The sequence below is a fragment of the Heliangelus exortis genome, chromosome 8 (assembly GCF_036169615.1).
Source record: "Heliangelus exortis chromosome 8, bHelExo1.hap1, whole genome shotgun sequence".
NCBI classification, from domain to species: Eukaryota; Metazoa; Chordata; class Aves; order Apodiformes; family Trochilidae; genus Heliangelus; species Heliangelus exortis.
Genome location: NC_092429.1, coordinates 10,764,914 through 10,788,022, shown reverse-complemented (window position 1 = coordinate 10,788,022; position 23,109 = coordinate 10,764,914). Strand labels below are relative to the sequence as shown.

Sequence of the window (23,109 nt, the reverse complement as noted above, 5' to 3'; positions counted from 1 at the left end):
TGTCCAATTCTTTCTGGTTTAAAATATCTTTTCAACAATTTTCAGTGTTTTTAGGAACAGAGGAAGACTTTACAAAATTACAGGATAACACCAGCTTGAAGGAGTGTAAGGAAGTCTCTAGTCCAACCTCCTGGTCGAAGCAGTGTCAGTTATTAGATGAGACCTGGTCTTTGTCCCACCAGGTTTTGAAAACATCCAAGAACAGATACTGCACAACATCTCTTTACAAGCTCTTTCATTGTTTCACTGTCTTGATGTTTAACAGTCTTTTCTTTACATCCCATCTGAACTTCTCTTGTTTCAACTTCCACCCAGTGGCTCTCATCATCCCACCATGCAACACTCCAGGAACCAGGCTCTGTTTTCATGGTGATCTTACTGCTGATGCTGGAGGGCTGGTATTCTCTGTCCCCAAAGCTTTGTCTTCTGCAGGCTAGAACAAGCCTTGTCCCTCAGTCTTTGTAGGTCTTGTGTTAGTGCCCTGGTGTTTAATCATCTACACAATCCCTTGTTTGTCTGTAGCCCAGGCATGATGCAAATACAGATGGCTCATTGTCATTTGAAGGGTTTTGTGGTTTTTGTTTTGTTTTTCTTTTTTTTTCCTAAGCTTTTTTCCTGCTTCATGTCAGTTAAGTAATTCTACATACTTTCTGGCATTTCAGATTCTGTTTCAAATATCTACTTACTGTAGATTTTTTTTTGATCTGGAGGTGTATGACACCTGCATTGTATATTGCTGAAAAAATGCCAGATTAATGAAGAGGAACATAACATAGAATGTACAATGTTGAATGTATTGACTATATAATAATGATATAGGTAATGGTGTTGCTACTACAAAGGTCTTTTGCTTCTTAAGAAGCTCAGTTCAAATGCAGTCATTCTTAAAGGAGTAGAGAACAGAGGGACTAGTAGAAAAACAGGTCTTCAGGCAGCAGGCACCTTCTTTAGATAACCTGTTCCATGATGCTGTAGTAGAGCAATTTTTCCTGGTGTCGAGTCCTAACCTGTATCTTGTGGCCATGGTCATTTACTTCCCCTGAAGGACTTCCAGGATGGTGTGGGCGTTGGGTAAGTTTTCCATATGCTTTTTTGGTGGTTTTTTCCTCTTTTCTCTTAGTGTAATTGTAGGTAGCTAGTGAAGTCCTGAAGGCAGTGTGAGAAGTGTGGTATTCCAAGATAATCATGACTCTTGAAATTCCAGAGCTCAACGGATGAGAAAAGCAGTGGCTGTTTGTGCAAGACTACTAATTTAGGCTCTGAGTACTTGACACACAACTATTTAGTAAGCTCAGAATACCAGTGAGCTATTTGGAAGAGGATGACTGTCAAGGACTGGTGTGAAGATGATGGTTGCAAGGCCAGCCATCCATGAATGTGGTAATTGGTTCCTTCTGGAAAAGACAGTGCTGCTGAAAATATCTGGATTGGATGTGAACACTGCTGCATTTGAACTGCTTTTGCTGCTGCCAGCTGTTGTTGACAGGCATGTCTGGGTTGTGACTAAAAGTGTGGAGATATTTGGAGTGTTGAACATAGGTTTTACTTTCACTGAAGTGACTGCAAACTTAGGTTTGCAACCAGTTTCAGGGAGAGTTGTGTGACTGCAATGTGTTGCATCCAAAAGGAGTAGTGTCCTTAATGCCTCCCTTGTGTACTTCTGTTTGTTTTTTTAAATCCTTTTGATTATTTGTATTGCTTATTCTGTCATGTTTCAACTTTTCTGGATTGCTTTCTTCAGCTTCTTCTAGTTCTGTAGTTTCTGGTAGAGGGCAGATGTTATTTTCCAAACTATTTTTGAGGTAGTTTATTTTTGTATGTCTGGGACTCACACTGAGCTGTTTAGATCTCTCCCATGAGTTGCTTCATTGATTCAAAACTCTGTGGTGCAGAAACACTTGAGGTATTCCCTTAGTTGTGCAGTGAGATGGGTGCTGATGGCAGCCATACTCTGGTACATTGCCAGTTCATCTACCCTTTGAATTCTTTTACCTGCTGCTCACAGTTGTCTGTCCTTCCGTCTGTAGTGACTGCACCAACAGTAGTGATTTTCTGTTTTTCATAGCAGCTCCACTTGTCCTTCAAAGGTGAGATCTCTAAATCATTGCAAGCTAAGAAGCAGTGACCAATACCATAGTGTCTTTTCTTTCAGTAAGGGTTAAGCAGTGATAACCTAATGAAGTTCAACATAGCCAAAGTCAAGGTCCTGCAGCTGTGTTGGCACAACTCCAGGCACAGATACAGGCTGGAGGGCAAATGGGTAGAGAGTACTTCTGAGGAAAAGGACTTGTAGGGGTGGTAGTAGATGAGAAGATTGACACGAACCTCCAGTGTGAAGGCTGACTGCATCCTGGGCTGCATCAAAAGAAGAATGGGCAGCAGGGCAAGGGAGGTGATTGTGCACCTCTGCTCTGCTCTTGTGAGACCACACCTGGAATACTCAGCACAGCTTTGGAGTCCGCAATACAGGAAAGATACAGACCTGTAGGAGAGGGTCCAGAGAAGGGCCACGAAGATGATCAGAGGGCTGGAGCACCTCTGCTACAAAGACAGACTGAGAGAGTTGGGGCTTTTCAGCCTGGAGAAGAGAAGGCTCTGGGGAGACCTTCCAGTATATGAAGGGGGCCTACAGGAAAGCTTGCGTGGGGCAATTCACCAGATGGGGTAGTGATAGGACAAAATGTAATGGTCTTAAACTGAAAGAGGGTAGATTTAGGTTAGATATTAGGAAAAAATTCTCACCATGAGGGTAGTAAGATACTAGAATAGGTTGCCTAGGGACTTCAGCACAATCCTATGAGGAAGGGCTGAGGGAGCTGGGGTTGTTTAGTCTGGAGAAGAGAAGGCTCAGGGGAGACCTACAACTCCCTGAAAGGAGGTTGGAGCCAGGGGGGAGGTCAGTCTCTTCTCCCAAGTAGCTACCAGTAAGACAAGAGGGCAGGGACTTAAGCTCTTCCAGGGGAGGTTTAGGTTAGGTATTAGGAACAAATTCTTTACAGAGAGGGTGATCAGGCGTTGAAATGGGCTGCCCAGGGAGGTGGTGTATTCCTCCATTCTTGGAGGTTTTTAAGAGACTGGATGTGGCACTCAGTGCCATGGTCTGATAACCATGGTAGTAGTGGATTAAGGGTTGGACTTGATCTCAGAGATCCTTTCCAACCTGGCTGATTCTCTGATTCTGTTGTTGATGTCCCTTCCCTGAAAGTGTTTAAGGCCAAGCTGGACGAGTCCTTGTGCAGCCTGGTCTAGTGGGAGGTGTCCCTGCCCTATGCAGAGAGGCTGGATCTTGATGATCTTTTTAAGATCCCTTCCAACCCTAACTATGCTATGATTCTATGATTCCTCGTATATTCTTCTAAGCTATCTTCTGTTAAATGTTTATCATTTCCTCCTAGTATGTGCCAGTGTGCACTTTATAAAACATTTAAATTGAAAACCACTATTTAAGTTATTTCCTTTGTCCATGTCCAGTGGGAGCTCTTAGGATGAATGTTTCCAGAAGGCTCAATTTTGCATCGATTGCTGGGTCCTGTACTGATACCTGGAATGTCTGTCTGGCCCTATAAAAATTTTTGGGAAATGTGGTTCTATGCTATCACAGGGTTCATATGCTATCCCCTGCAATTGCATGCTAGATGCTGTACTCTCAGGATTATAAACACGTGGAGTCACTTGTCTATTAGAAGTTTCATCTTGAAGATAGGAGCACATCCAAGTTAATTTTTTTTATTTCTCATTCCACATGTTTCTCCATCAAGGCAAATTTTTTTGGCTTCTCTTGAAGGACAGGCTTAAAAGGGTCTCAAATATCTAAATAAATGCTGGGCAACTGTACTGAGAAGTTACATTGCTGTGATTTGTAACTGTCCTGTGACTTGGACTATATAGTTAAATAACGTCTTCTGCCATTATTGCTGTCATGATGTTAAAAATGGGTGAAACTTAATTTTTAGTATTTTTTTTTAAGCGCTAGCAGCATCAAGGTGTGAGAATAGCTGTCCTGAACACCCAGTCTATTGGTAAGCAAGGGATGGTGTTAAATTCCAAAATTTGTATTTACGTTTAGAAAAAAAATTAGTATGTATTTTTATCTGATTATTTTCATATTTATGATGTATAACTCAGTGCAGTTATCTTGCATTTTTGTACTCCTGGCACTCTGTCTTTTAGCCCAAAAGCTTCACTGGCCTTAAAGAACAATTGGGAGGGACTTGAAACTTCAAGACGGTATCCTTTTCTACTCTGTAACTGCTTAGTTACTTTCTAAGATAGTTGAGTAAGTATTTAATTTGTAAATTGATAGCCCTGCTTTGTTTTGTTTTTAGTGTGGGTTACTATATTTCATTTCTAGTACTGTTTATTTTCCTGGTTATCTGATTTTAAATATTGCTACTCATTTTAGAAGCTGTATATCTTAACAATGGACACTCAAAATGTTTTCCTTCATAGGAAATTGTAGAAAATAGCCTTGTAAAGAACTGTAGGAGGTCTTTCTCTGGGCCTTTAGAAACAATATTTTTAACATAATTTTATGCCAACATGTGTCAGAAGTGCTCTATAAAATCTAATGATGGAAACTTGGACAATCTATCCAAGTGCTTAATTGTTCTTCTCTGTAGGCACATTTTTCCTCATGTCTACTCTAAAACACTTTGGTCATAATCAAGTCAATTGCAAGGGGTTATTATTTTTTGTTTTTTGTCAACATGTTTATGTATTTTAGGTTAGTTGATAGGCTTCTTTCAGTCTTATTAAAAATCCCAAATCTGATGATAAACTTTCTAGCAGAGAATTTTTTAAAAAATCAGATAATTTGTACTTCTAAAGACTCTACAACTTGTGCGTGTGTTTTGTGGGGCACAGTACTCCAGAATATATCTCTTTGGAGACTCTATCTGTATGAGTGGAGCAGAAGAATGTGCCTGGCATTTACACTCCAGGTCACGCTTTTCAGTGCAAGGACATTTCAGTATTGTGGTGGTGATTCAAATCCACTTCCCAATCACTGTAACTCATGATTGCACCATTATGTCTGCTTGGAAGTACTGTGTTCTTTTGCCAAGATTCAAATATTTGTGTACTTACTGTATACGTGGCTGTCTTGTTGCTGTTGCTGTGGAATGTATAGAAGTGTGGTTCTGAGTTCCTGTGATGGAAAGACATGAAACCATCTTTGAAGCTTAAAAGTTGTGTTCTTTGGCCAAAGACAACTGGCTAATGTCTCCAGTCTCTTCAGAAAAAGACACTGGATGAAGTGGAAGAGTCTTGTTGGCATTATTTTTATGGATAACATCTTTTGTTGGGCTTTTTTTCAGTTTCAAGCTCAATAGGCATTTTCTGTCATGTGTATCCCTGCCCTGATACGCTTTTGAGATCAAGCAGTATGAGGTTCTTTCCAACAAAGTTGTACAGCTTTGTTTGTTCTTGTCTCTGTACTGAAGGATTTTAATTTTCTATTTTTATTTTTTTCTGAGGAATTACACTTCAGTGCATCCATTCACATTGCAATTTTAGAACAGTAGTAAATCAGTAATTAGTAAACAGCATTTTTTTCCCTATAGTGCTCATGTAGTTTGTGCTTATCCTGCCTCCCCTTGCTTTCTACATGATGATAAGAACAGTATGTACATCCAGTTTCTGAGAAAGATCATCAGCAAGACACTGTGAGTGTGGTGATTCCTGAAGTTTATTTTCTACTAAAGCTTTGTGACCCTCTGTGAATGGGTCTGGAAATTTCTTTCCAAGGAGAAGCTAAAGGACTCTTTACCTGACCTCACAGTTTCTGCTCATGCTGTGCTGGATCTGCAATGTGGTGGTCCTTCTTTCAGCATGGGGATGGTGGGTGATCACAGAATATCAAAAGTAGAGGAGTCTGCTTGTGTTGTTACCCCTGGGGCCATCTGCAGATGGGATTCAGCCTTCAAGCTGCTTTTTGAAGAACCTGCTGTTATAATATTTGGATTTCTCTATGATGTGCGGCTGTTGGATGATGCACTGATTTTATAGTCCATTTTTGGCTTTGCAGGAATGATCCAGAATAATATTACTGTGTTGCTTACGGAGTCTGGTCTTCCCTAGAGGATAGTCTTCAAATTTATTTATTTATTTTTAATGTTTGAAGTTATTTTAAAGGCTAAAGCTATCTGTCATTTTCCAATAACAAAAATGATATTGGGAAAAGAATTAGATTAACATCGATCTTGGGAAAAGAATTAGATTAACATCATAAACAACTCGGAACCTGACAATATAGTGGGAAGAAACAAACTTGGAACATCTTTACAGGAAACTGGGTCATTAATGAATAAAGCTAGGTAGGTGTTATTAATGCATTGAGTGTTCTGATGATCAGGGCTGGGCTTCATCTTATGCAATGCTGCTTGGTAGCAGTAGAGGGTAGTGTTGTTGTAATATACAAATCGAGATTTTTTTAGGTGGAACTTTTTTTTTTATTTTTTACTCCTATTGGTCATTGGAACTGCTGACCTGTTATTACATAGTCATCTCTGGGTCGCCACCTTGTCTTCCTTGTATCCATTTATGGATTTACTAAGTAATTTTGTAGACAGTCCCATAATTAAGTGTGAGTGTTTTCTCATTTTTTTTCTGCCACAAAAGTTCTTCAAAGATGTTTCTTCTGATATGGCTTGTTTTTCCTTTAGTGTTGTGGAAAGATTGTTCCTTCTTCGTGCTAGATTGAGGTGTTGATTATGTTGATTATGACAGCTTTACGGAGAGGCTTTTTTTTCTGGGAAAAAAGTATAAAAAAAAGAATAAAAGTGGTTTGGGGACGAAATTGCAATTATTCCATCTCTGTTGCTGGGCAGACTTACAACAATCTCTCCTCCTCTGTTTTATTTACCGCATTCTTACATAGTCTCTGGCTGGTGTTGACCACAGAGTTGCATTTTATTTGAATGTTGACAGGTGTGCATTTATTTAAGTCCTGCTTTTAAGGAATGTTACCACTTTGCCAGGAATCATTTCAGTTCTGTGGAAAGGACCTGAGGTTTCCAAATCAAAATTTCTGAGGGTATAGTTACATGGTACGTTGACTTTGGTGGCAAATCTGCTGTAAATAACTGCGGAATAGCAGTTTTAAGGAGTGGGGGTTTTTTTTTGTGGTGGTGGTTTGGTTTGTTTTTTTTTGTCCCATACTTTTTCAGTGATCTGGTTTACAACCCCCCCTCCATCCTGTGAGCAGTTGTCTTGAGTTGCAGTTGCCACACAGGGTGTGAAAATTTACTTAATTTTGCTTTGTGGTCAAAGTACTGTCTAAGTACACTTTGAGGTTGGTGTAAATTTAGGGTTTGAATTGTCAGTCCTGTTGGGAATGACACATCTTCAGTTTTTGTCTTAACTGTCTGTACTGTAACATGCTAATGAGAACCCTAAAATGGGTTTATTTGTTGTTATGCTGGCATTTGTTGGTCTAGATACAGTAGCAAACTCATTTAAGCCCAAAGTTATTCAGCTTCTGAGTCTATGTTCCACGGTGGTTTGTTCAAATTGATAATACTACTGGTACTACAGTGTGATTTGACTCGTGAAAGATCCTGTGTAGCAGTCTTGAAAAATTTATTTTTAAGTCTGGTTACAAAGTTATAAATTGCATAAGATACTTTTTTTGTAACTGTTTCCCCAATCTGCCTTTCACATTCTTTTGCATGTTTTTGGGATGATAGGGTAGCTTTTGCTGATGGAGTTACTTGGGAGCAGAAAGCAGAAGACTGGCAGAAGAAGGCTGGCAGAGATTGAACTTGGATGGAAAAGGGGTGATTAGAAAGGTACTGATGAGTGCTTGGGCTTTGGCTATGGGTAACAGTGCTAACAATGGCTACAAAGGTGTTTTGAAACCTCAGTCATGTCTGGTGAGCTTCGACCATAACCCTTGTTTCTACTACTTGAGTTAGCTGCTTCTGTTCAATTGATTGTGTGGGAAACAATTCCAGCCTACTCTAAGGCAGCAGAAAACCAGAACTTTCGCCAGTTTGATCTTTCATCCATGGGAGTCCTTGTGATGTCTCAAAGAAAGGGACATGGGGAACTGCATTCAGGGGCCGATTAGAGCTGTGTTGTGAAGTTGTTCCTTCTGTGACATTGCTGTTTAAATTTTCACTAGCAGAATGTAGGGAAATCTTATGATGGATGAAATTTCACAATGGAAGTTACCAGTGCAGGATACTTCATTTACATTGAGCATATTGAAGAACTGCAGAGAAGATGCTTGGATCCTGTGAGCCAACTCAGGTAATTCCTGGCCTGGAGAATCCAGTTTGCACACTGTTCCATTTAAGTGTCTGCTTCTCTTTTGAGAGCCAGTAGTAAAGAACAGATTATTATCGATAATAGCCGTGACCTCAACAGGATTATTCTTGGAATTTCTCTCCTAGACTCTAACAGAGAAGTAACAATATACTTTGTTATCCTGGGAAGTAAATTTTTTGTTAGTGAACCCTAACCTTAGTGTTACTAGATTTATCCTATGCTCAACTCAGAATAAATTCAGTTCTCCCTTTGAAACTGATTAAGACTTCTTTCCTGGCTTAGCATTATTGGCAGACTGGAAGGTTTGTCTATTTTGCAGTTGACTTCTCTGCATTTAGTTTGTTCTGAATTAGCCTGTTGTAAGTGGAAGTATTGGCACAAAAGTCATAAGAGCAATGCTAATTTAGAACAAGAATCACAAAATAGTTGAGACTAAAAGGCACCTCTGGACATATTTTTCATCCTCATAGTAAAATTGTTTTGTTTTGGTTTTTTTCCTTTTCTTTTGTTTTCCAGCTTTTCAGTTTGTTCCCATTGCCTTTTGTCCTTTCACTGGGCATCTCTGAGAAAAGTCTGTCTCTGCCTTCTTTATACCTTCCCATCAGGTTAAATTACTAAGATCCTCCTGAGCCTTCTCTGCTCAAGGCTGAATACAACCCCAGCTCTCTCAGCCTCTCATGTGGCAGATGCTCCAATCCTTTAATCATCTTAGTTTGCTGGACTTGCTCCAATGTGTCAGTCTTGTAGTGGGGAGCCCAGCCCTGGACCCATCCCTCTACCAGTGCCTCACCCCTGCTGAGCTGAGGGGAAGGGCTTTTCCCTGCTGGCAGCCCCCTGCCTCATGCAGCCTGGGATGCTGTTGGTTGCCCTTGCTGCACGAGTGCAACGTTGGCTCAGCTCAGCTGCTCCACTGGCCCAACCAGGTCCTTCTCTGCAAAGGTGCTTTCTGGCAGGTTGGCACACAGGCTGTATGGTATAGACTTATTCCTCCCCAGGAGTGGGACTTTGCATTCTCCTTCATGAGATCTGTCTGCCCATTTCTCCAGGTCTTTTCCATATTTTTTTGTCCCATGGTCTCCCTGGTCTTCCTTCTTCTGCTAAATTACGTGTAGAAATGTTTCTTGTTGCCTTTTATGTCCCTCACCATGTTGAACTCCAGGCAGGCTTTCACCTTCCTAAGCCTGTCTTTGTACAATAGAGCAGTGTCTCTATACTCATCCTAGCTGACCTGACCTGGCTCCCACCTCTTGTATTAATTCCTTTTATGTTTAAGTTTTGTCAGAAGCTCCTTGTTCATTCATGCAGGTCTCTGGTGCCTTTACTTGATTTTCTGCACATTGGGCTGGACCATTCTTGAGCTTGGAGGAGGTTGTCCTTAAAAATGAACCCACTCTTCTGAACCTGTCTTCTTTCCTGGCCCTTATCCTTCACATCTCTCTAAAGAAAGTCCCTGAATAGGCTGAATTCTGCTCTCCTGAAGCCCAGACTTATAATCCTTCAATTTGCCTTGTTTCTTTTGCCTCTGCTGTGACTTAAGGCTTGGTTCTGTGATTTCCATGCTTGAGCATCAGTAGTGTTAATACCTCAGGCTGCATTTGTGGTGAGCTGGCTAGGCTGAGTGTTTGAATTTGAATGGGAGATTTTGATCTGAAATTCATGCCATGAGTGAACCAGACAGGCTAGGTCTGGGTACAGTGGTAAATATTCCTGCAGAGAGCTGTACTTTTGGTATGTTCTTAAATTGTTTTTCCTTATGTATGTTGGAAACATACATAACTGGTATGTATGTTGTACCAGCACTGGTACTGATGCCATCAGTCTCTCTGATTGCAATTGCTGGACACTGATTTTTAAGAGAAGCTTCCATCTAGTTAAGTGTCATTAAAATTAGTCCCTTGCTAGACCCATTTCCATCCCCTCATGTGTGCCTGGAAATGGGGCTTAAGTTCTCACAGGCTAACCATGCCATGAATTCTTCCAAGATCATGGTGTAGCCTAAGCATTTCTTCATAGTAAAGCTGTCCTATCCTGGATGTAAAACTAGCTAGAGGAGTTGACTGCACAAGGAATTCTACAGGCAGTTCTTTTTCTTACAGCTCCAAACTCTATTTAGTATCCTCATGGTCATTAGAAGTTTCATATAAGGTGGGGCACGTATGGCCAAATGATAATGGGATTCTCAGCAAGTGATCCAGCTGCCTTTTCAGGAGTGGTTTTCTCTGGAGTTTCTCTGGCACCTTTCTTCAACTTCTGCACCTTATCCCCACAGCTGATTACATGTAAGCAGTGGCTGTACCAGCTGATATTCAAGGGGAGTAGAAACACCACACTTAAATGAGCTACCTCAGACAGAATTGCTGAATAATACCCTAGTTAGTATCCAGTATTCCTGGTCAGTACAGATGGTGAAGTGCTGGCAAAAATACTTGCAGTGGTTTGGGAAGACTCTGCTTGCTGTTAGTCACTACCACCAGATTAGCTTAATTAAAGCCAGCTGTGGGAAAGTGGTCTGCTGCAACTGATAAATCTCATTTCCTTCTCTCAAGTGTCTGTGAGCCTGAAGCGGGTGATAACTGCCTGCTTGGATACTGTGAGGATCTTAAGGTGGCTGCAGTTCTCTTCCATATGTGCAATTTTGAAGTTGGCCCTAAATCCTGCTTTTGGCTTGTGTTTCTCCATATGGAGTCCTTGGCCTTGAGATGCTTGGGTTTGTATATTGCATTGAATAGCATCTATTATGGTTAGTGTTGCCATTTCTTTATATGCTTTGGGAGAATTAGCAGGCATTTAGAGTGGTTTAGAAACAATGGCAAGGTTGAGCCTACCATAGATGCTCTTTTATTAAAGTTTAGAAACCTCACAAAATCAAAATAACTCTTCCCCCCGCACTCAAACCCTGACTTTAAAAACTGACAGCTTAAGCCATTTAGAAATATGCTAGTTTTCCTCTCTGAATAACCAGGAGTCCTTTGTGTTTTGTGAACTGGCATATCGGGTTTCTGCAATATTATTTGTATATAGAATTCTCTACTTGTTGCTCTTTCCATTCACTTAATCCTCTCCTCCACTTCCCTATCATCTGTTCAGTTTTGGAGGCAATTCCACAGTCAAACTTATGGCCAAAAAGTTGCCTACATTGATGGCTTGTCACAAACCAAGAAGAGGCCATTTTCCTTTTCTGAATTGATCCCAGACCTGCCAACATCAAGCTGTTGGGGTTTTTGCTAGTCAAATGAAGTTGTATTCGATGAGGCAGCTGTTTCAGAGTAAGGTTAATATAACAACTGCTGCCTTTTATAAGGAGTTCTGCTAGTGGGGTAATCCAGAAACGGTGAAACTCTAAAATTTGTGAATCCCAGTGAGCCTGTGAAATCCTGGCTGGATGCATGCTTCAGCAGGTGGCTGGAAATGATAATAAGGAATTGGGGTCTGTCGTGGAGCACTGTGGAAGGTTTGTCTTTCTGAAACTGCAGTGGATTTGCTTTGTGGAGATTGAATGAATTTAAGAATGCAAGTTGCTCTTTGTAGTTCTCAAATTTCTGAAGTTCCAGCTTTCGGTGAAGTAGAGTTGGCAGTTTCACATGAACTTCATCAAAACCATTTGGTTGTTCCAGTGATGCTGGTACAGCTAGATGCTAGATTACAATTCTTAAGCAAGCTGCTCTCTTGAATTGATGTTTTGATTAAAATATTCCATTGGGCTGGGCTGTTTTTTGTTTTCTTCTTGTGGGGTGTTTTCTTCTGGTTTTGGTTTGTTTTTTTTCCTGAAGCCCTGCAAGTCCTCAGGAAGCCCACATCGTGGCTGCTCTAAAGAGCAGAGTTAGTGTGGGTGTTTCAGAGGTGTGACTGAACAGCATAGATTATTGTGTTGTGGCAGATCCAATCATTTGGAGCTTAATTTGTTTAATTTCTTCTAGAATTGTGTAAGGAAAAATGTGTATGAATGCATGTGGCCAAAAAAATGGAGTTGCATCAATAATCGCTTTTCTACTAGATGTAAATTTTAGTTTCTTTCTGTCAGTGTTTCAGATTATAATAGTAACGATGATGCTGGTGATGGTATCTATTATACTTGCATGTTGTAAACATGCAACAGACTTTGTGGCTTCCAAATAGGGTTACCCAAGATTTTCATATGCAGATGAGCCTGCTTAATAAGCATTCCAGTTCTCTGGTAATTTACTGCCTGTTACTATTTTGCACGCAAGCTTTGTATCACTGTAAACTTCATTCCTGACAGGTAAGGATCCTTGCAATGCAATTTATCCTCCTGCATAGATGTTCTTGCAGCTGGAGGTGAGAATGGCCTCTTCCCTTAGTCCTTTCCCTCCTTGGGGGAGTGGCAGCTTTGTTCTGCTTCTATCCATTGCTGATTTCAACCTACACTATGAGGTACTGTTTAAAAAGGCTCACTGTCCTTGTGAAATACTTCAGTAAGGTGCTAAATGGTTTAATTCCAGTGTTGCTAGACTAGAGCCAATGTTTCTTAGTATTTAACTTCTGGGTGCATTGCAGTTTTTTTTTTTTTTTTTCTCACTGGCTTGTTTCTCTGCCAAGTTCTAATTTAAAGGATTTCATTGTATTTCTGTACTTGATGTGATAGGAGGAAAACTTTTTCTTTAGATTGCCTCCAGCTGTATTTGTCCAGAGGCTGGGTGGTGTGATGATGAACTTCTGCTTCTGCTGCTGCTGTTTGAATAACTTTTCATTGTCCAGCAATTTCTGTGAATGGTAATGAGGTGCTACTGACAGTATTTAATCCATCTCCGAGTTGTTTTTCTTATGTTTTGGTGAACCACTATTTTTTTCTTAAAATTAAACACTTGATAAAATAAAATTATATGAAATAAGAATCTGTACGTGCACTGTTCAAAATTACTGCTGTTTTGGTGTTTTGTTTTGGAGACTTTCTTTTTATTATTCTTTCCTCTAAGTATGGGAGATTTCATAGTTAGGCAGGTACTCTGGGAAGAGTTTTGCATTCTTCTGGGATGCACAGATGACTTCTGGAACATCTTTATTTCAGATTTGCATGTGTTAATGTTTGATTCAGGATGATGCAAGGCTTCTATGTAGATGTAGTGCCCTTTGTAGGATAAGTTAGTGTGGATGGAAAGTGAAGACAAGCCGAAGGCACACAAGTTGCTCCTCAAGGCATTTGGCTTTGAAGGAACATACACATATGCGTGGTACTTCTCTCTCTGTCTACTGCCTATAAAATTATGTGCTGTGTAGAAGCTCTCAAATCCAAATTTCAGTGCACATTTTGGAAGCTTAATGATTTTTAGGATTCAGTGGATGAGAATCCTCTTCAAATTTTGGAATCGGTTGTGCTGATGCTGTTAAAACAAACAAAAAAAATCCCCAAACTTCCCTCTGGCCATAAACAGACTCATGTAAAATACATGAGTGAAGAATAGATCCAACAGACTTTCTGTTCAGCATCACCTTTCATGGTAATAAATAGTTTGGGTCCTTGTAATATAAAACAAAGTAGAACATTGTCATTTTCTAGAGAAGAGGTCTACAGAGCACTTGTATTCAGGAGATATTTTATGCTCATACACTTATTTTGTACTTTACTCATTCCTGTAATTTGTTTGTGTTCAGGGCAGGCACAGGAGAGGTTAGAAGTGTCACTATAAAGCTGAACATATGAACTTGTTGGCATTTATTCTTGCATCTGGCCCAGATGTAGTTTTTGGAAGGCTTTTGTCCACTGGCTTGCTATCATAACTTGTAGATAATTTTCAAACAAACTCAAGAGTGTGAGTTTCCTGAAGGAAGTATTTATATTTCCTTTAGAGGAAGGAGAGGTTTCTGAGAGCTAGCTCAGAAAAGCCAACGCACAAGAATGCTCTTTCCATTCCAGGGAGTGGGAGGAAAAAAAATGGTTCAATAGCTCCAGTAGACAAAAACTCAAGACCAGACTATTAAAAAAGCTTTTGTCCCTGTTGCCATAATCTGCATGTAGGTATCTTTCTTCATGTGAAACAAAGATAATGTGTAGCAGCCTTCCAGAGCTCTCTAGCAGTTGTGTCAGTATGTGTGCGTTAACATGCTTTCACTAATACAGTTCTTAGACTATGCTTTGTTAAGGTTAAAAGCCCATGTCCAGACTAAATAAAAATACTACTTATTTCTAATTATGAATGCTTTGTATTTTATATTATCTGATGTAACAATATATATCTTGTTTACACTATGAAAATAGAGAATTAATTTTCATCATGCCAGTGCTATGCAATAAGCTTCTAATAAAGAAACTTGAGCATATTTTTCTTTAGTTTGAAACTGAACTTTTTTCCCAAAGACAAATTTATGTGTATTTTGCTTTCTTTATAGTTTCAAGATGCTAGTATGTAGTAAGGAGCAATAATGTTTGAATGTTTTGAAGGATTTCTGATATGGAAATTGTTTGGTATTCCAAAAGCTATGTGAAAATGACATATGTAAGCACTGATGCATCTGCAATCACTATGGTATTTATGTTTTTCTAATTATTGAAATATGTATTAATATCTTAAAATTACTTGAAAAAATACTTTTAAGAACAATTTGTGCCTTCTGAAGTGTAATTGAAAGCAGCCAGAGAGCATTGGCCTATTAATTTTTGTTTATATCAGTTTTGCATCACCAGAATGTTGAGCCCTGGCCCTTAGTTCTTCAAAGCCAAGTATATTTTCATGTATGCTGATTTCCCCTTCTCCTTTGCATTTGGGGACTGTTTATTCATCTCTTCTGGAAAGAGCAGCCTGTTGTCCTTCCCCTGGAATAGGGAGCTGTGATGGACACTGAGGACCTGCACATACTGGATGCTTGGAGCACCACGTTTTTCTTGTGCCCTGAGTTTTGTTGCTCAGGGGTGCTGCTAAGTTACATAGTAGAACTGAGTAAGTAAGGCTCAGGAGTAAAAACACAGCAGCCCTTACTGCTACCAAAAGGTTGTTTGGGCACTGCTGAAGACAATAGCAATGTAATATCCTTCTGAAGCATTTGCCAGCTGGCACAGGACACCACATCTTTTCATTTGGTTTAGTCATTGCAGAATAAAGAAAATTGGCATGCTCAGAGCATTTTAAAAATACATCTGTTCAGAACGTGAGTGTTGTTTCTTGCTTAGTTAATTTGCCACTTCATTATGAACTTCCTGATGGGAAAGGAATGATGTGCACAACATCAAGTGTAAAAGTTGGTTAGATTTTGTGAAATTCATAGAGATTCATTAAAGACATATTACTACATTTTATTCAAGTTGTGTGTCACTAAGAGAGTTGGAGCTTCAATTAAATGACGGGAATATGAGAGCTGACAGGAGAATTACTTTGCAGCTTCTGATGTAATCAGTAGATCTTGATGCCATAAACTTATTTAGAGGAATGATAGTGCTTAGCTGCATCCATTCTTAGCTCTCAAACCTTTTTTCTTAAAGGGTTTTTGAAAAAGACAGGTTTTTTTTAATATTTTTTATGAGAAATGCTTAATTTTATCAAAGGCCTTGCTCAGGGTTGCACAGATTATAGGCAGATTGTCCATCCTGGCTGTGTTTTAGTTTGGCTGTGAGTTTGCAGACATTAGCTCTGAACCATTTGTGTTTGCTTTCCTGGGGAGAGACCTTGGGTGGGAGCCTCATCAGTCTGTGTACAGTTTCTTGGTGTGGAAAGGGGCTGGCTGCAGGCTGAAGTATAAAAGGGACCTGATGTCTGGCAGACTGGATGGCCAAGGAATTTGGGTTCAGATCTATGCTTGCCTATGAAATCATCCATCAATAAAAAAAGGGTGTGTTATAGGGTCAGCCACAGAAATGGAGAGAGAACCTGAGTGACCTGCTTTAGTACTGTGTGCTTAAAAAGTTAACACCATATACATGAGGGTAGTATTTAAAAGATGCTGGCTAGAGCAGCAATGAATGCAGAACTTTTCAACTTGATACCATGCGTAAGTGAATTAATATTTAGATCAGAATGAAATTTTTTCCATTTTTATGGTAATGCACTATAATATCCATTTTCAAATGAGGGTGAATCTTCCCCGATAGATACAATATATGAAGCAAGCAGCAGCTGGTTCCCAGATCTCTGTACCGGTACAAATATAGCCAGGAGGCACACAGGACAGGCAGTCAAGCTTTGTGCAACAGAAACATTGTTGTGCACCTTTTTAAAATACAGTTTATTGAAGTTGAAAATCCAGAGTTTATTGGAAGTGTTCTTTACAATCAGATGTTTCCTGTTACTGAAGATGTGTCCTGTAGCTGTGTGACTTCTTTCCCATAAAGGGAGTAAGTTTGAACTTTGAATCTGGGTCTCCTATCAATTGCAGGCAGCACTGGACTGAAACTTCATATGTTTTGCTTGCCAGAACTTTCAGTCCCTGTATTTACTGCTGTTAGATTGCACATCTGTGACTGGGAAGGGTGCCTGTGGTGTGTGTTGTCTTTATATATTCCTCAACATAGGTACTGAAAATGTTAGAATAATGCTGCTCAAACAATACGCTTGAGAGTTTGTAACATCTTGTAGTGCCTGAGCATGGAAACACAACCTTGTTTGTCACAAAGGGCAGGTGTAGGAGTTGTGATTACTAGTGAGAGTAGTTTTATATATGTTTCATAGTATCATAGAATGACAGTATCACAGAACAGTTTGGTTTGGAAGGGACCTTAAAGATAATCTAGTTCCAACCCCTCTGTATGGGCAGATTTTCTCTGACCTTCACTGGTGCTGTGTGAAGTGGTGCACAGAGGATGTCACAATTAGTGCCTTCAATTTTGAACAAAGAGTAAGTGTAACTTGGAGCATTCTTGAGGCTGTGGTACAGAGGATCTTGCAGTAGCCAGTGCTCTTAAAACAGAGCCATCTAACTGTGTTCAGAAAAAGGTGGAGAAGTCAGAAAATCAGTTTACTATAGAAGAAAGAGCTTAGTAAAGCACAATAAGCCAAGCAGTGAGGGGAACACAAAATTAATGCTTAAGTAGGATACTTAATAAATTAGTTAGGCAGTATTTATCATTATACTCAATAAATTACTTAGTTCTTCTCCAAATCTGTCTTCAGCAAGTAAAGCAAAGCATTGGGAAGTGAAGGATCCCCTGTCAAGTAATTTATAAGTGCAGGCAGTTCTTGTGTTTTACCAAATCTGAGCAAGGGCATTCATGCTTTAGGTGTCTAAGTAAGATCTGTGTGAAACAGAACAGAAATTATTTTCTTCCCCCCAATTCCTTAGATATGAAAACTATCCAGAGTGTTGTGTACTCACGATAAGATTGTGTTTTTGGTGTTTTGTTGTTTTGGTTTTTTTTTTTCCAAAATATTTTTTCTTTGTGTCAGGGGATATTCTGAGACAAACTTCCTTGTTGTATAAATTCCAACAGTTTTCTGAGAGTGACAGAGCTTTTGTGAGCTTAATTTTCTGACTAGATGAAACAATATTTTAGTTTTTGTTATTAGTGCCTTTTCTTTATTAAGTTTTGAATAATTCTGTGCATTAAGTGTTTGTTCTCTGGTATATGTCGTGTTACAGGATATTGATCTCAAACAGAAAAATTTTGGTGGTTACTGGGGAGTATGATCCTACATTTTTCTGTTCTCAACAGAAAAAGGGAGACAGCTGATTGACAGACCCTTTTCTTTATGGTTAATCTTAATATGGTTAATTCTCTGGTAAAAAAGCAGCACCTAAGATCTTTATTTTCATTCTGACTCTGTATCAAATTTTGTTCTTTAATATTGCTGCTACAGTTACCATCGCCAGTCCAGATGTTGGACCTCTGTAGGGTATCTGGTCTCTGACCAAGCTCCAGAGGTAGAAATTATATTAAATGTTGCTAAATGGAGGTTACAGTTCTGCAGGAATGTGTTGTAGTACCTGTTAAGCAGAGGGGTGGAATGAGAAACTGAACAGCGGTCATGCATACAAGGCAGTGCAGACCTCAGAACCTGAGTTTCTGCATAAAGATTTTCCAAATTGCAGCCTTATGTTGTGATGTATTATTATTGTATTCCCTCTTTGGCTTGGTCTGTGGAGGGGATTACTGTAATGGTATGTGGTATCAAGGCTGTGTTAAGGTTTTATTATTAAACTCTTACAAGTCCTGTGGGACTGATGGTTTGTGGTTTCTCAGGACCACTTCCAAGGCAGCACACAATCGTATTTTTCACTGATTTTTTTTTTTCAATTTTTTTTTTTTTTTTTTTTTTTTTCCTAGGGAAGTTGGCTTATTGCTGAAGTCTGGTTTTGTTGTTTGTTTTTTTTTAAAAAAAACACAAAACAAGCCCAACACCTGAACAAGGGTAAGAGAAGTTCTTGGTTCAGCTTGTTTGGTTCCCAACAGGATGAGACAAATCTCTACAAGTCCTTGAAGGGAGTATCTGGAAAAAGCTAAAAAAAGTTAGTGCCTTCTCACAGGAACTTACTTTAAAAGTCTTAAATGAAATTCTGAAATAGCAGTTAGGTAAACATACAGATTATATACAGCTGGTGATTAAATGTGGATTATATTTGATGTTCTCATTCTGTGTCTCTGCTGCTTCTTTTCAGTTTGCATATTGCATTTTCATCAATGATGAAATCAAAGCAAGCACAGTATTTGCATTGGAGGTTGGTCCATATATTGATATTGCCTGATTTCACACATTTTCACACATTTTTTGGGTGCAAGTAACTGTGCATGACAGTAAATGTTTAGTATATGGCATTCACGTCTCCTGGGATATGGAACTTCAGATGCTTTCCAACATGGGCTTGTTTCTTTCTGTCTTCTACTAATCTCAAGTTTGATCAGGATGATTGTTCTTTTATAAAGACCCAAATCATGTTGGGTTTTTTCATTGCAGGCATAGCTGTTCAGAGTAGTGGAAAAGGTACAGCAATCTGTAAGGAATAGTTATAAAATATTTATCTGGCATACAGAATGCCTAGACCTAAGGTGCACAATATATGAGTAGTTTTATTTCCCTGAGCTGGGGACAGGGGAGCATGCTACAGAGTTATTCAGGCCCAGAGAAGGCTCACTGAGAAAGCAAGCAGGAGGATGGATTTGCAGGAGGCCTAAGGTGGGGACACTAGAGCGGGAAGTTCTATGTGCATGTGAAGAGGTAAGGGGGTCAGTGACACTTAAAATGTATCCCTTGCCTTGAAATGCAATTAAACCTGAAAGCTGGGTGGCTTATCTGGACTGTGGTGTAAGTGCATCAACAGATGTAGCAACCTCAGATATGCAGGATTGTTTTGTTTGTTTTTTTTTAATCTCAGGATAGAACTGTGCAAAGCCAGTTGTGTTCCTTCAAAGTCAAGTTCAGCTCTGTGTCTTGTGTGGAACATTATTAGAACAGTGTCTATTTTTTTTCCCAGAGCAGTACTGAGTCTCTGCGGTCTTTCTCTGAGTTCTTGGTTCCTGTGTTAAGTTATAAAGGGGTGAGCTTTCCTGGAAGAGGGGTCTCATACAGCACTCCTCCAAAATGGCTGTGGTGGGGCACAGAGACCCCTGCACAGCACTTTTTATTTTAGGGGATGGATAATGCAGGAGATTCAGGGGTTGGTCCATTTTCTGATGCTGTAGCTGGATGATGGAAGGGAGGAGAAAGTGATGTCTAGGTTCCAATGCAACTTTGACCCAAAGTTGACACAAAGGGACTTTGCAGTCTGGATGATGAGGTCTTGGACATTGTTATTTGTGGCACTGAGTGCTTTTTAAGTGAGTGTTTTTGCTGTCTGTGCTGCTTCTGATGGATTCGATTAGACCCAGAATAGAATTTGGATTTTGCAGTACCTTGGTTTTTTGTTTTCCTTCTTTTTTAAACTATCGTAGCCATGAAAAAAATGATTGTAGCTAACCTGAAAACAGTTGTAAAAGACTGGCATTGTGGCATGTGCAGCCTTAAACTGTGCATATTGGCAAGTTACTTGGTGTCAGGGTTCTTGATTTGGGCATAAGGGCTGCTTTTCAGTCATGAAAACATTAGAAAAAACACTTGAGCTGCTTTATGGAAGTAGCTAGCTGAAAGGTTAGGGACTGCTCCTTCAGACATAAACAATTCCTGTCACCTAAAGCAAGAGCACGTGTGAGTGTATTTCATGTTGCATCTTACCAAGTTTTGAAAGATAGAGCCTTTGAAGATTGCCTTTTAAAGCTAGAGGGGACTTGGGGGAAGGCACTGGGCAAAGACTGAGCAGCCACTTCAGTCTCTGGAAAAAATGGTCTAGAAAGTCGGGAGGATTTTGAACTAAGTGATGTCTGGAAGAGAATTGAAGCTAAAAGCAAAGAAACTTTTCTTCTTATATTAATGGAAGCAGGACTCGATGTATTTGCAAATAAATCTGACCTGTCCCAAAGAAATGCTAATTTTCATCAACTTCTGATAAAAACAGCCCATAGCTCTGAATCTGGCTGCATGTGAATAGCTGTCTGGGTGGAAGATGCTTGGTTTGTGAAATTACTTGCGGGGACAGAGGGAGTATTGACTGCAATGCAGGTTATTCTCAGGGAATTTGGTATTGAAACTATGAAACAAATAGTCACATGGAGGACCAGACTGGAAAATGAGGCTCACATGCTTACTCTGCTTGTATTTTGTTTGTTTGTTTATAGTGTGAAGAGAATGTTAGCAGATAAGGGAATGAAACATTATATTACTTTTGTGGGCTGCAGTAGTGGTATTAATTTGTTGCTTGCAATGCTTTTCAGCCACTTTTATATAAATCCTAATATTTCATGCATAGTGTTTGAATGCTAAATATATTGCAGGAAGATGAACAACACTTAAGTTTGGCATTAATTACAAAGCAATACTTTATGTTGATAAAAATCTCAACAGTTTTTTAAAAGTAGAACTCCACAGAGGTACTTCAGAATTAATTGATGGCAGATGAATTTAACAGAGTTAAAATGAATTAAAACCCTTGCTATTTAGGATCATATAAAGATGTCTGAATTTCATTCCCAAAAGAGGAAATGCAGTTGTTAATTCCAGATGTACTTTTATTTTTATTGGAGTAAATTTTGAGACCAGTAACATCTAGCTGCTTTTTTGTTTGTTTTTTTTTTAATATGTTACTACCATAGTATTGGATCTCAGACTACATGGCCCTGCTTTTAAGAAATTGCTTTAAATCCAGTTAAATGAACATTTTTACTATGTTTATTTTGAAAATTATCACTTTCTTACTGAATCTTGAGAACTGGAAAATAAGGATGAGAATGGTGTACAATATAAAAAGCCAAAGTCTTGATCTTGTGTCAAGTTATTGTCAGCTGAAATGTGGTAACTGTCAAAGCCTGTGATTACAGACTGCCTAAAAATGTAAGGTGATGCAGCAGGAGCTTACCCCTCTTTTCAGCATGCTAAATCTGATTGTGATTGGGCTTTTGGCCTCATGCTTGCGCTAAGGCAGCTTCTATGCTGCAAAAAGGGTGTGTGATCACTTCATCACATTTGAGGCCTAAATTACAGAAAAACTTTAAAGGAATTCAACCAAGTCAGTTCTAACCACTTCAGCTGTTGTCCAAGAAATCAGTAGACTTCCTGCTTCAGTTGGGATTGGCATCAAAATGGATGGTAAACTGGGAGGTTTACTGCCAAAGCAAGCGTTCCTTTGTCTCAAGCAAGAATAAAGCTGGAAAAAAACCTCCACTGTTGAGCATGGTACCACATTGCAGCTCCACTTGGAACAGAGTATCAAATTATTACGGATAAATTTTGCAGACAAGTTGGAGGCTGGGAGAGTGGTATATGAGGGAAATGAATGACAAAAATATGTGCATTATTGGGTGAGCTAAGTGCAAGCAGGTAGTAAGATTTTCTATGTGGCCAAGTCTCAAGTTGCATGTATAAAAAACAAGGACCTGTAAACCACATTTGAAGCAAAGTGTACCCCGTCATGTGAAACAGTGACTAAAAGCATTGGACATTATCTGGTGAGCAAGAGTTGTCATGATTATGGATAAAAGCACTGTTGTGAGCCCAAGATGACAAAACAAAATGGGTATCGAGTAGAGAGGTTGTATTTTCTTGATACTTGGCACATATGTTGATTATAGCGCAAAGGTGAACGATATTGATAAGCAGAAATGCATTCAGCTGGGGAGCCATTAGTGTGAGTGAAAAATGAGGAAAACATGCTGGGAACTGCAGGGAGCACAAAATACATGGCTTAGCAAACAGTGTTAGGGAAGAGCTGATCGTAACAGGTAAGTCCCCTAAGTGGGGGCAAAATAGTGGTAATACATTTGGTAAGAAAAAGCTCTCCAGTCTAGCAGTCAAAAGTACATTATAATTCAGGTAAGGCAGACTAACCTTATTAGGCATAAAATAATTTTTCAGTAAATCGTAGCTCCTGCACTGGGAAAGGACCTTGTGATCTGTTGTATAGTTGTAAAGCATCCTGCCTTTGCTAGGTGCCTGTTGTTTTGTCTGGCCAGTGAAGAAGCTACTCCCCTTCTTGGCAGAAGGGAGTAAAATGAGTGATTAAGGCAAAATAACAAGAAGATGTTACAGAAAGAAATGGTGCTAAGAAAAAGGGGAAAATGAACTTGTACTCTTGTGTTACAGATTCAGTGGTTCTTTCCTTTGACTCCGTTGGACATACAGTAGGCTCAGGTACAACATTGCCTTCTTCTCTATCTCCCACCTCATGACAAGGCTTCTACTTACTCAGACACGGTAGCCATGTTGGGAGGCAGGTCACTGAGTTAGACTCTTGTGGGAATCAACTGTCCAGACAAAATGGGTAAATAGGTCCTGTCCTAAGTCTAGTGAAATTATTAAGGGATGCAGTGACACATGAGGATTAATGCATGGGACTCCTTCCATTACCCAGCAAGGCAGATGACCTGGATGTGTT

At 39.5% G+C, this 23,109-nt stretch overlaps 1 protein-coding gene across 31 annotated transcripts in view; it reads left to right on the top strand.

Annotated features, from left to right (window-relative positions):
- Positions 1–23,109, top strand: part of ST3GAL3 (ST3 beta-galactoside alpha-2,3-sialyltransferase 3) — a 190,386-nt gene that overhangs the window by 27,024 nt on the left and 140,253 nt on the right. For 21 of the 31 annotated variants that reach the window (XM_071750348.1, XM_071750355.1, XM_071750350.1 and 18 more), the window contains exon 3: positions 22,818–22,865. The exons of the other annotated variants lie outside the window; for them this stretch is intronic. In XM_071750348.1, coding sequence (XP_071606449.1) covers positions 22,818–22,865 — 48 coding nt within the window. The remainder of the gene's footprint in view (positions 1–22,817; positions 22,866–23,109) is intronic. 31 annotated transcript variants of the gene reach the window in all.